Below are 13,101 nucleotides of genomic sequence, written 5' to 3' on the forward strand. Positions count from 1 at the left end.
GTCCATGCTCACAATCTTCTTAAAAGTTCCTAACAACATGGACAGCCCCTCCTGCACACACAGAAGCTGGCCTATGCTCTCCCTTGTCTGGAGTCTGTCAGCCACATTCTCCATGGCTCCATTCTTTCCAATAGGGGCAGGGCAGACAGGAAGTCTACAGACTCCCTGATCCTGATCCCCACCAGAGCACAAATTCCTCCTGCTACTGCCAGATAATCACATGAACGCACGACACACACACCGACACACCCTGGGGAGACCTGGAGAACAAGGCATACTGGTGGCCAGTCTGCTAGCCCTTCTCAGGGCTGCCTAAGATTCAGTTCTACTGCCTGTGTTAATTTCAAGTCCGCCTTTCCTTTAGGAAAGTCTTGTCCTGGTAGAATCAAGGCATCCTTCTTTACTAAAGCGTCTTTCCTAGGCCAAAGTTTTCATTTGATGCAAAATCCTTCACATGGTCCCCTCTGAGAGGTATACAGCCAAAAGCCTGACCTCCAGACACCAACAGCCCCTAGATGCTTTCCTAATCTGGGGGTAAAGTGTTGGTTCTCATGGCTTTGGCTGGATTGCAGCTACTTGGTAACTTCAGCAAATCTAAAGTTATTTGCATACCCAGATGGCCAAGCCTACAATTTCAGAGAATTCCCAATGAAGAGGCAGCTGGCTTCCGGATGGTGGCCCTGGAGGCCCACAGCTGTTGCACTGGAACACTAGAAAGCCTAGGGCCCCGAATCACAAGACAAATTGAAAAAGACAGTATTTCCCAGGCCTTACCATCAGTGCTCTACTCTGTTTTCCCGAATCTCCATCTTTGGGTATAAAAGAACTATGTCATAGATGCCAACAGACATAGGCAAACAAGTGAGACTGGGTTCGTTGATGAGGGCACAGGAACTAATTGCTTTGAAAAGGCAACAGTGGGCACCAGAAATGTGAGTCCCTTTGTTCACATAGAACAGTGAATAAAACCAAGTGAGTAAGCTGGTGCGGAAGTTGTTTGTATAAACAGAGATGACGGACTACCAGAGCACCAGGTAAAGATGACCCAGCACTTTAGTATTTTTAGTAGGCCTAGGAACAGAATATAAGTCATTATAACCTGTTCTCTCACAGTACACCTTTCTGAGTACCTGACTGAACTAAGCACTGGTGCACCTGCTTCTAAATGCACCAACAAAAAGACCACCCCCAAAGAAGCCTCCTTACTCAAAACAAAAGCGCTTCGTAGGTTCTGTCCATGCACATTCATTGACCTCACACACCTTGTAGTTTTAAAAGCTTCAGGTCATCGTTGCCCTCTGCTGGCCACAGAGAAACTAGCACCCACACAGAACCTCCTTTACCAGTAGACAGACGTTTGCTTGCTGTCTGTTGAACCATGAGTGGTCAGAAAAGTAAGCTAGAAAAAAAGGCGTGTTAGGGCAATTCTGTCTGTCTCCGACCCCAGATACAAATAATAAACACTGAACTTCAGTGTAGCCCAGAAGTTGCACCCACTCATATTTGCTGGAGAACTCAACAACCCACCAGATCCTCCTTCCATCTTGTCTCATGTTCTTGTCCTGTCTGCTCCAAAGTCTAAGTGAAAAGACCTAGAGTTGCACTTTCAGAAAATTCTACTTTCCTCCTTCCAGTAGTCCCCTCACCACTCCACAGCAAGTGCCCGGAAGCTCTCACGATGTCTTCTGAAACAAGACTGGACCATTTAGCAGTTGGCACAATATTCTGTCAGTTAGCTACATCGTCAAAGATGGCTATAACTTTAGCTCGGAAGACTGGGGTGTTCTGATGAGTAAGACCAGTGAGCAATAGCTTATTAGGAGAGAGGAAAGCTTTAGACAGACCTCATCAGACACCAGTTACCTGAAGCATGGTGCTGGCTTTAAAGCCTAGATGCCAGATTATACCTTTGGGATGTCTCCAGAAACTTCAATCTCATTTTTTTAGGGAGACCAAGCCTGAAAAAACTGGCAATTTGGGGAAAGATGGGTCTCCTTCAACAAAACCCTCTTCACTACTATAAAAATCTAAGACTCAACATCTGAGGAACAAGATTGCTCCCCCAAGTAAAGGTACTACTTGCTGTCAAGCCTGACAACCAAATTCAACTTTTAGAACTGGCATGGTGGAAGGACCTTGTTCTGTAACTACATGTGAGGTAAGGAATGCTCAAAACCACATAAACACCCACACTTAGTGCTACTGCATTTACATGGTACCCCTTAACCACCATAAACTCTAGTTTCAGGGATTCTGGTAAGTTCTAGGATATCTAGTGCCCTAGACATGTACATGTGTTGCACATATACTCATGCAGGCTCACAACACATACATATCAAGAAAAAAGATCTTTAAGGCAAGAATGATATTGAATACCTTTAATCTTAGCACTTGGGAAGCAGAGGAAGGTAGATCTCTGCAATTCTGAGGCTGGCATGATCCACAGAGTAAGTTTTAGGATAGTCTGGGCTACACAGACAAAGTCTGTTTAAAAAAAAACAAACAACAACAAAAATGAAATGGAGGCTAAGGATATTTATAGTTGGTGGAGTGCCTGCTTGTCTCGCATGCATGATGTCCTGGCTCAGTTCCCTGCATTACATAACTGTTAGAGGTGCACGATGCCTATTGCCCCAGCATTTGGGGAGCAGAATGACTGGAATCTCAAGGGCATCTGCAGCTCCATAAATGTGAAGTCAGTCTGGGCTACATGAGACTGTGTCTTAAAAATATAGATATTTTCAAAATTGAATGGGGGTACTGCCCTATGCTTGTAGTTCCAGCTCCTAGGAAATGAAAACAGGAACAATTCAGCTCACAAGTTCAAATTCTACATATAAAACAAAAGTAAGACTAAATGTCAACAAGAAAAAAGTTCAAATACTTCAGTAAGAAGTTCAAAGCAGAGAATTTTAAGAATAGGTAGATTTGGAGATGGTTAAATACCCGAGGAAGCTGTAGCAGGCATCCCTCATACCCTTACAAGGTTGACGGAGAACTCCATGTGTTTATCAGGGCTCCTGCTGTTTCTCTCTGTATCGCATCTTAAACGCCTAGCTTGGTTATTTAGTGGCTTCTTATTTCTTGCCTACAAGTGATCAACCATTTGCTTTCAATATAGGAAATTCTACAAACAACTGACATAGGTTAAAACCAAACAATGAAAAAAACCAATCAAACACTTAAGCTGCTGTACTGGTTCCAATGTATACTTTTAGGTATGAAGTAATAGCGATCAATCCAAATCCTTGTGCATTCTATACGAGCACCTGGAGTTACCTCCCCAGTCCTATTAACAGATTTGCATCTGATAAAAGGTAACACTATGAATAATTCAGAGGAAAAGTGATCCCTAGCCAATAGTCAAAATGTCTACCTTTGCCTCAATTAGCTAAAAACCAGTCACTGAGATAGCAAAACTGGATGGTCACTCTACTACACAGTCTTGAGGCTGAAGGCCACAAAGGCTTCAAACTCACTTTGAAATTTATACCAAGGTAAAACACAGCAATAATGAATTGGTTCAGGAACAATCTAGAACACAACAGCTTTAAGTAAGGTTACTTAGACAGGATCCAGACTCTTTATCCCTAAGCCTATACTTACAAAGCACTGGGGTTACCTATGAACCACTATACTTGGAGAAAGGCAGTATTTACCTAAGTGCACACACAACACAGGGGAACAGGAACCTGCAGCAGGGGTATATTCCACAGCTCAAAAGGTTTTGAAAGGTATGGATGTGAGAAAAGGAAGTAGTATATCTACAATCCAAAAGAGCCAAGAACAAAAGACAGTTCTTTTGAAATCTCAGCACAAGTATTAAGGGTCCTATATTCCAAGACAAAGCCAGAGTTTGCCCTTAACTGCAGACAAGGGAAAATATAAAGTGGGATTGGAAGAAGGAATGTTCCTACCATTAGGTCAGTGCAAAAAAAGCATCAGTCACTAGTCACATTTTCCTTTTTTTCCACAAATCTGTTTCTTTAACCACTATTATGGTCCTGCTATACCTTTGTTCTAGACAAAGTTAGCAGGACAAGGATGCCTTTGACTATTGGCCAGCAATGCCAATCTGCAATGGTTTGGTTTTACCAAAAAATTGCTCTGAATATACCTTGACAAAATTGTCTAAACTACTAACCTAAGCACTCCCCCCCCAAACCCCAACCCCATAACTTTCATTCTTTTGTAACCATTATCTCACCAGAATAAAACAAGGTTGGTTCACATTAGCCTTTAGACATCAGAAAAACTTTCTGTGAGCCTATGTGAGAGTCAGCCCAAGTGATGTCTGTTACCTTACTGTGGGAAGGGAATCTAAACAACTGGACTAAAAGTGCTTCACTCTCAAACTGCATTTCCCAGCCCGATATTATTTGTGACCATCCAAACTTGCACATCAAGCTGACAGCTTTTATTTAGCACAAAAATACTAAGAGCACTCTTGTAAAAAAAAAAAAAAAATCCACACTATAACTTAAAAAAAAAAAAAGGTAATAGGCAATAGCAGTTCTCTGAGATGAGAGGCAAGTAAGAATGGGCAAATGAGAGCTGTGCAATGGAACCCAAGTGAGTAGTAGAGTAAGAATGAAACCAGTCAGTGCAGCAGGCATACAGTCAATAGCAGAATACCTGATTAGAATCTGCAAGGACTGAGGCCCACTGAAACAGACAAACATACACACAGCACCCAAAAGTGAACTTCCATCTGCCTACAATAGTACAAATTACTGTATACAATGATACATGGTAATTTCTGGTTAGAGTTCAATTCTGAATTTTTCTTTCACAACTGGTTAAAGCCATTGTCTGCAAGGCCAAGGAGATGAGAATATAGCAATTCCTGAAATTCATGTAAGCAGCCAGCTGCTAATTAAGAGACTTTTAGCTGACAGGTTGAGATGGAGGAACACTGACACTGAGAGATGAGACAGGTGGACAAGTTTAAAACCAAAAGCAGTGGTCATTTATTCCTCAATTTTTGTGCAAGAGTGTAAAGATGCATTTCAAAGAACCTGATGACTAGAGAGCATCAGCCAGGGCCTTCAAGCTGGCCTGGCTTACATTTAGGTTAGGAAAAGGGATGAGGGGAGATAACTTGCCTAGTTCACATGAATGTTTCTGGATTAACAGTTGTTTACAAATTCCAAACTACATTTTACTAGAGTCAAAGGAAGACTTCAAAAAGCCACATACAGTACAATTTAAAACCAATGGACATCCTGCAAATGTCAGTGCAAAGTAATAACGTAGACTCTCCAATACAAGATTGTGCTCATGTTTCCCAGGTTTGGTCAGTTACTTGTTATAGTTACAATCAATTAGCTCATCAATAGCAACACCTTGTGTCCTATGTCCTATGTACCAAGAGACTGTTGTAAGGTTCTGGTGAAGTGCTGCTCACTTTCACTAACAAAGCAAATTTCTTTAGTTTAACAGTCATGTTCCTGGAATGGTGCACATGTAAGTTTCATGAAAATGCCTTTAAGCTTACACCTCTATCTTGTTTAATAAAATTACTCTCACATCTCTTTTAGTATGTAAACTGGAATTGTTTCATGATTTTGAAATGCCACAAATATAAATGAAAACATTTCAGGGATGAGGAAAAATCCACCACTAATCTTAGCTAGACCAAGTTTTTAAATCAAAAAGCCTATTCACACAAAATTATATGTAATGACTGTAGTAATCAGTTTATTACACAGATTAATCATTCTTGAACGTACAAGCTCCAGAGGAGCAACTGGGTCTTTAAATATACACAAGTGTTTCCATCAAATGAATGTTCACCCTTACATCGAAATAGGCCTAAAGCAGTTAAAAACATAAGAAAAATAAGAGCTATTAGCTATGTATTAACTGAGAAACCACATACAAACCAAAGATTATGGAAAGGGGCTAAAAGGAGGAAGGCTGAAAGGGCAGGGAGATATGAAAGTGTTGGGAACAAAGCCCATCACACTTTATGTACTAACAGCTCCAGTCCATTTAAATGTTGATCAGTTAAACTTAGACCTTAAAATACAGCATGTAGTTTACTCTGCTTGGTCATAACTTTCTCCTAAGCTGTAGGTCTTTCAGGATGAAAGGAATACAGAAACAGCTTCACGCTCTTCACCGTGCTGTTCACGACTGTTAGGGGATTAGATGGAGTCCACTTAAGGACCATCTCCTATGGGTCACTGGAGCTTTTTCCTCCCATTCAAGCACACGCTGTGTACCCACTACCCATCACATCTTGCCATTATCCAAAGTTAAGTCAATAAGGAAAGCTTTTAGTCTCACACCTAGGTTACGCCCGGAGAACTGGCTTCTCACACACACACTTCTCTGCTAGGAGGCAATGTTGGTACAGAAGTACAGTATTTCTAGTTTGTTGTTCCAAGTATGTACAACACGCAGCACTGCTGTGTCAGGTAAACATGTGCACAGGGGAAGATGAGGCGTGGGCTCATAGAAAGCAGTCAAATGGAAATCAAAAGGACTTTCTCTCTTTCAGAGTTCCCCTAGCTTTATTTGTAGAGGTTATCCAATAATTTCTTTAATTACATCGCATACTTCTGAGTCCATTCCCGAGCTATTCTGTTGTACCTGTACACACACAAAGAGAACTTGGCTTAACATAGGTAAGGAGTCAATAAGCAACATATTTCATTCATTATCCCAACTAGTAATTTTAAAGCAATAACTGGAAAACATTCAAACAAAATCAACTTTCTCCCTCTAATTTCTTTCGCACATACCCACCTTTTGCTCCATAACCCCCACCCCCGCCCTTTGTGCTAGGGTCTCACTTCAAAATCAGAGCTGACCGTGATCTATCTAAAACTAGGATGGCCTCAAAACCTGTGGCATTCCTCTTGGATTGTTGCTATTGGTTGTTACTATTACAAAGACATACCATTGCCTAGCTTTACCTCCAATTATAAATAAGCCTATACTAGGATACAGTAAGACCCTGTGTATCCAACGGACTCAGATTCAGGTTTAGGATTTGCTGGTATGTGCATCATCCTATGTTTTTTGGTTTTGAGACATGGTTTCTCTGTGTAACAACGCTGGCTGTTCTAGAACTCGAGTTGAAGACTAGGCTGGCCTTGAACTCACAGAGATCTACCTGCCCGTGTCTCCTGAATTCTGAGATTAAAGAGGTGTACCACTACCACCCAGCCATCTTATGTTTTGACTGTCATTTTTTAAAATTTATTTTCGATAGTGTCAATATGTAGTCAAAGCTAACCTTAAACCGGCAATCTTCCTAGCTTTGGAGGTTTATAGGCATGTGTCAACACACCTGATTATCTAAGAATCTTGACTATGTAATTTAATATTATATGGTTCTTAAAATCATTTAAGTGATTTAAACAGCATAGTGAGCTAAGTGGGGGAGACTGAGCATGAGATTCCAGAAATTGTCTCAAAATACACAAAAAAGAATGAGACCAGCTTGTATTACGCAGAGACTCTTGTCTCACAAAAATACAACAGTGATAGAGACAGCTCAGCAGGTAAGAGACTTGCTGCTGCTAAGGAGGACCTCACTCGGTTCCTAACACCTACAGGGCAGGCAAGTCACAAACACCTGCAACTCCAGTTCTGGAGATCCAACTCCATCTCATGGACTCTGTGGGTACCAGGCATCCATGTGGTACATATACATAAATGGAACTCCCACCTATTCATACACATAAAGTAAATATAAAAAGCTGAATATGAGTATGGTGGTGCACTTCTTTAGTCCTAGCACTTACTTAGAAGAAGTCACAGGCAGTGGGCATCTGTGCCTGGTATACATATCAAGCTGCAGCAAGCTAAGTACATGGTGAAATACTGTCTCCAAACAAAACAAAACCTTCTTTTATATTAGTAAACAACTCCTTCTGGTAGAGTTTACTTCAATAATTTGTAAAACATTCTAGTCACAAAATAAACAGAGAAAACCTGTGTGAGTCTAGAATACACCTGTAATCACAGCGTTCAGGGGGTAGAGAAAGGAGGATCAGGAGCACCCAAAGTTATGCAATGAATAAAGAAGGTAGCCTCAGCTACATGAGACCATCTCAAAACAAAAACAAACCAAAAAAAAGAAAAGAAAAAAAAAAGAAAAAGAACAAAGAACAGCAATGTAGGCTGGAGAGATGACTCACAGTTAAGAGCACTGGCTCTCTCCAGAGGACCCTAGTTTAATTCCCAGCACCCACACAGCAGCTCACAACTATCTGTAATTCCTATTCTAGGGGATCTGACACCTGCATACAGACATACATGCAGGCAAAGAATTAATGTATATAAAATAAAAATAATTAAAAATTAAAAGGGAGGTCTAGAGAGATGGCTCAGCAGTTAAGAGCACCAACTGCTCTTCCTGAGGTCCCAAGTTCAATTCCCAGCAACCACAGGGTGGCTCACAGCCATCTGTAATGAGATCCGATGCCCTCTTCTGGTATGTCTGAAGACAGCTACAGTGTACTCATAGATACGGGAACAGGAATGCACCATCAGGTAGGGTTTCTTGGTGTAGTCCTGGAACTCCCTTTGTAGACCAGGCTGGCCTCAAATTGAAGAGATTCACTTGTCTCTGCCTCTAGGCAATAAATTTTATTTTTTAAAAAATGAGGTGCTGGAGAGATGGCTCAGGGGTTAAGAGCACTGGCTGCTCTTCCAGAGGTTCTGAGTTCAATTCCCAGCAACCACAGGGTGACTCACAACCATCTGTAGTAAGATCTGATGCCCTCTTCTGGTGTGTCTGAAGATAGCTACAGTGTACTCATATGAATAAAAAATTTTTAAAAAATGAATGCTCTGCTGAATATTAGTACTATGTTGACTTAGGATATCTTTCTGAGAAACATTCATAGCCACAGTTCTAGATATTAAACAAAATGGTTTCTAACCAAAACAATCAGTAATGTATAATGCATTAAGCAAACAAATAAGGTGGCTAAGGTTTGGGGACACACACCTTTAACCACAATACTTGGGAGGCAGAGGCAGGTAGATTTGTGTGAGTTCTAGGCCAGCCTGGTTTTTAGTGAAGTTCTGCCTCAGTAATGTAAGTAAATAAGGAAGTAAAGCTGCAGGGTGTGGAAAGAAGCAGACGGCTGGCAGGTAAGAGAGAGCCAGCTGCTTCTCTAGAGGACCCTGGTTCAAATCACAGCACTCATATAGTACTTCATGTCCATCTAAAGCCAATTCTAGGGAATTTGTGTCCTCTGCACAAACATGTAGGCAACATGCAAACACACAATATTAAAGACATTTTAAATTCAGCCAGAAACACATGATTATTAATGGTATTCAGACAGAAACACAACAAAATTAAGAATTAGTGGCAGAATTCCCTATTGTTGGTGTAGCTACATTAAAAACATTTCTTTCCCAATGAGTCAGGGTTTTTCTATATAGCCTTGTCTTTCCTGGACCTCACTTTGTACACCAGGCTGGCCTTGAACTTGTAAGAGATCTGCTTGCCTCTGCCTCCCAAACACTAGAATTAAAGATACAGACATGCACCACAACATTTCAGCTTGTATCTATGACCCCCCGGAGCTGGGGACCGAGCCCAGGGCCTTGCGCTTGCTAGGCAAGCACTCTAACACTGAGCTAAATCCCCAACCCGTATCTATGACTTTTTAATGCAACAGATTTTAAGTAATCATGTGTAACATTTTATTTTTTTAATTAATTAATGAAAGATAAGGTCTTTCTCTGTCCCTGCTTCACAAGAGCTAGGATCAAAGATGTGGGCTACCACAGGAAAGGTACAGTGGCACGTACACTTTTTTTGGGTTGGGAGGTGATCTAACAGGGTTCCTTTACATAGACCTGGCTGTTCTTAAACTCAGAAATCTGCATTCTCCTCCCTCCTGAGTGCTGGGATGAAAGGCTGGTGCAACCAGCAGCATGTGCCTTTAATCCCAGCATTGAGAGGCAGAGACAGGAGGATCTTTTGAGTTCCAGGCCAGCCTGAGCTACACAAGAAATGCTGTCTCAAAACAGCAGGGCTAGACTGATGGCTCTGTGGTTAAGAGCTCTGCTCTTTCAGAGGTCAGAGGTCCCAGGTTCAATTCCCAACAACCACATGGCAGCTCACAACCATCAACCATCTGTAATAGAATCCAATGTGTGGGTGCGTGCGTGCGTGTGTGTGTAAAAAGGCAAAAACCCCTATATCCTATATAGTTCCATCATAATCTCAACGAGTAAGACACAAAAGCAAAAATGACTAGAACTCTTTAGGTCACTTTTGATACCCTGATAATTCTTGAATAAGTCATATAGCATACCGTTCTAAAATACCTAATTCTACATCAAAATTTGTTTTTAAAAGATTTGGCACCTTTATGCCAAGTGGTAGTAAAGTCAATTATTTTTCCCATTAATTATTTACCAAACTATATGTAAGATAACTAAGTGGGAACCTGATGCACAATGATTCACAAGTCAAAAAACAATCAACACTTGAAGGTATTAAAAGAAAAAAGTACTGTAAGAAAGGTTTTTAGTAGAAGTTACAACAGACAATTATACATGAGACCAGTATCATCTATTTATAATATTTTGTATAGAAACCTGTTCCATGTACCCCTTGGAGTTTATCTTAAACATTTGGTCTATACTCAACTGTACAAGTAAGAAGCTGTGAGGCAGCCCTACCCATGCCTGACAGTCGTCCATCTGGAGGTGATACTTACTTTTCTCTATCTGTTTTGTAGATCCGAGCAATCTCAGGCACTAAAGGATCATCTGGATTGGGATCACACAACAGAGAACAGATGGACAAAAGTACTGGGATATTAAAAAAAAAAAAAAAAAGGTGTAGATTAGTAGAAGACCAAAGCAAAAGGCTTAAACATCAAAGGCAGGGCATGGTCTTTAATCAAAGTACTCAGGAGGCAGAGGCAGGTGAAAAGGTGGATCTCTGTGAATTCAAGGCCACCCACAGCAGCATAGTGAGACCCTGTTACCAAGGGAAAAACAAACCACCACCAAAAACCCAACCTGATATGCCAAAAATGTTAAGAGAACACAGAATTGTGAATGCAGGTAACTTAATGGTGGAGAGTTCGCATAATGTGTATGAGGTTCTGCTCTGAGTTCAGTTATTAGCTGAACAAAAACAGCTCTTCTAAATCCTAGATTGAGAATACTTGTCAGTACTAGAGAAGCTCAATTTTTAGAAGCCTACACTCAGAGAAAAATCAAGCTGTCAAATTTCCAACAACAGAAGAGTAGTTGTCTGACACAATTGGTCACACAGAAACTTCAAGGATAGTCTGGAATATAGGATATGTCTCAAAAATGAAATAAATTTTAACCAGGCATAATAGTTTACACTTGTAATTCCAGCACTGTAGAATCTAAGGTCAGCCTAAACTATAGAGTAAGACCCAATCTTAAATACAAAACAACAAAACCCCAATCATCAACAAAAACAAACAGGACTCAAGTGAAATGAATGGCTCAGCAAGTTAAACACTGGCTGAACAGCCAAGCCAAGCTGGGCTTGATTCCTGGAAGCAATGTAAGCAGGAGATAACATATGGGCACAATAATAAAACAGGGCCAGAGAGACAGCTCAGCAGTTAAGAGCACTGACTGCTCTTCCAGAGGTCCTGAGTTCAATTCCCAGCAACCACATGGTGGCTCACAACCATCTGTAATTGGATCTGATGCCTTCTTCTGGTGTGTCTGGAGACAGCTACAGTGGACTTATATAATAAATAAATCTTTAAAAACAAAGCAACACAATCACATCACTCACTTTCTTGGTAGAAGCAGGTTCACTTCACTTTAAGGCAGGACCTCACTCTTGTATCATGCACTAGTTTCAAACCTGCTCTCCAATCAATAACTACCAGTCACCATTCTTAGGGTTACAGTGTTTTACCACAACTGCAGTCGGCTACCTGCTCTTGAGCATCACAATCAACAACCTGCATCTTACTATGGACCAATTCTCCAAAATTCAACTGTTTTCCATTGTATCAACAAATACTATTACAAACTAAGGGAGACTGGTCCTTTTTTTTTTTTTTAAGATTTATTTAATCTATGTAAGTACAGTGTCACTCTTTTCAGACACACCAGAAGAGGGCACAGATCCCATTACAGATGGTTGTGAGCCACCATTTTGTTGCTGGGATTTGAACTCAGACCTCTGGAAGAGCAGTCAGTGCTCTTAACCACTGAGCCATCTCTCCAGCCGAGACTGGTCCTTTTAAAAGGAAACAGGAGTTAAAAAAAAAAAAAAAAAGCCAGGACTGGAAAGAAGTTAAGCAGTTAAGAACACTGGCTGCTCAATTCCCAGTACCCATATGCTAGCTCACTCTAACTCTATAATTCAATCAACAGGTCATCCTCTTCTGGCCTCTGGGGGCAACACACACACACACACGCACACAGCAAAGATATACATGCAGATATAATATACAAAAAATAATTAATTTGAAAAGAAAGATAATTTTAACAAGATAGACCAAGAGAGACCTGTTTAAAAAAAAAAAAAAAAGTTACTTTTTCCTCTTTGAGACAGGGTCTCACTACACAGCCCTGGCACTTAGAAACCTGCCTGTCTCTGTTTCCCCAGTGCTGGTATCAACGGTGTACACATCTACACCCTGCATAAAAATCAGTTATTTCACCTTGATACCAAACAACTATTGCATTACCTTTTGAAATAGTTAGTGCTGGAGACCACTGTGACCGTAGAATATCAAGACAAATGCTGCCATTACTGTTAATATTTGGATGATAAATTCTTGTTGTAAATGCAACCTGAAGAAAAAGAAATCTTTGTGATTGGTTTACCAGTACCATACAGAGCATCTTAAGAGCAATGATCATATACCAATTACCTTAGGCGGTTTGAAGGGGTAATCTGTTGGGAAATGAATTGTCAAGAAAAATACTCCACCCTGATAGGGGCTGTCATTCTGTTGATAAGAAAGTGAGATTAAAAATGAATAAATTACATAAAACAATTATTAATTAAGGAATTAAAGTGAATACTTACTGGCCCCATTATTGTAGCCTGCCAATGAAACACTGAAAGAAAGAAAAAGTCACCATATTAATTAACAATATTTGCATTAC

General features: G+C 40.6%; 1 protein-coding gene across 1 annotated transcript in view; it reads right to left on the minus strand.

Annotated features, from left to right (window-relative positions):
- Positions 1–4,942: 4,942 nt before the first annotated feature.
- The window catches only part of Ube2d2 (ubiquitin conjugating enzyme E2 D2), a 37,627-nt gene continuing 29,468 nt past the window's right edge, over positions 4,943–13,101 (minus strand). Inside the window, exons 3-7 of the mRNA XM_032885419.1 lie at positions 13,022–13,053; positions 12,864–12,941; positions 12,678–12,783; positions 10,701–10,794; positions 4,943–6,597 (exon numbers count right to left, since the gene is read on the minus strand). Coding sequence (XP_032741310.1) covers positions 6,552–6,597; positions 10,701–10,794; positions 12,678–12,783; positions 12,864–12,941; positions 13,022–13,053 — 356 coding nt within the window. The 3' untranslated portion in view covers positions 4,943–6,551. The remainder of the gene's footprint in view (positions 6,598–10,700; positions 10,795–12,677; positions 12,784–12,863; positions 12,942–13,021; positions 13,054–13,101) is intronic.

This window comes from Rattus rattus, chromosome 15 (assembly GCF_011064425.1).
Source record: "Rattus rattus isolate New Zealand chromosome 15, Rrattus_CSIRO_v1, whole genome shotgun sequence".
In the NCBI taxonomy this organism is placed as follows: domain Eukaryota; kingdom Metazoa; phylum Chordata; class Mammalia; order Rodentia; family Muridae; genus Rattus; species Rattus rattus.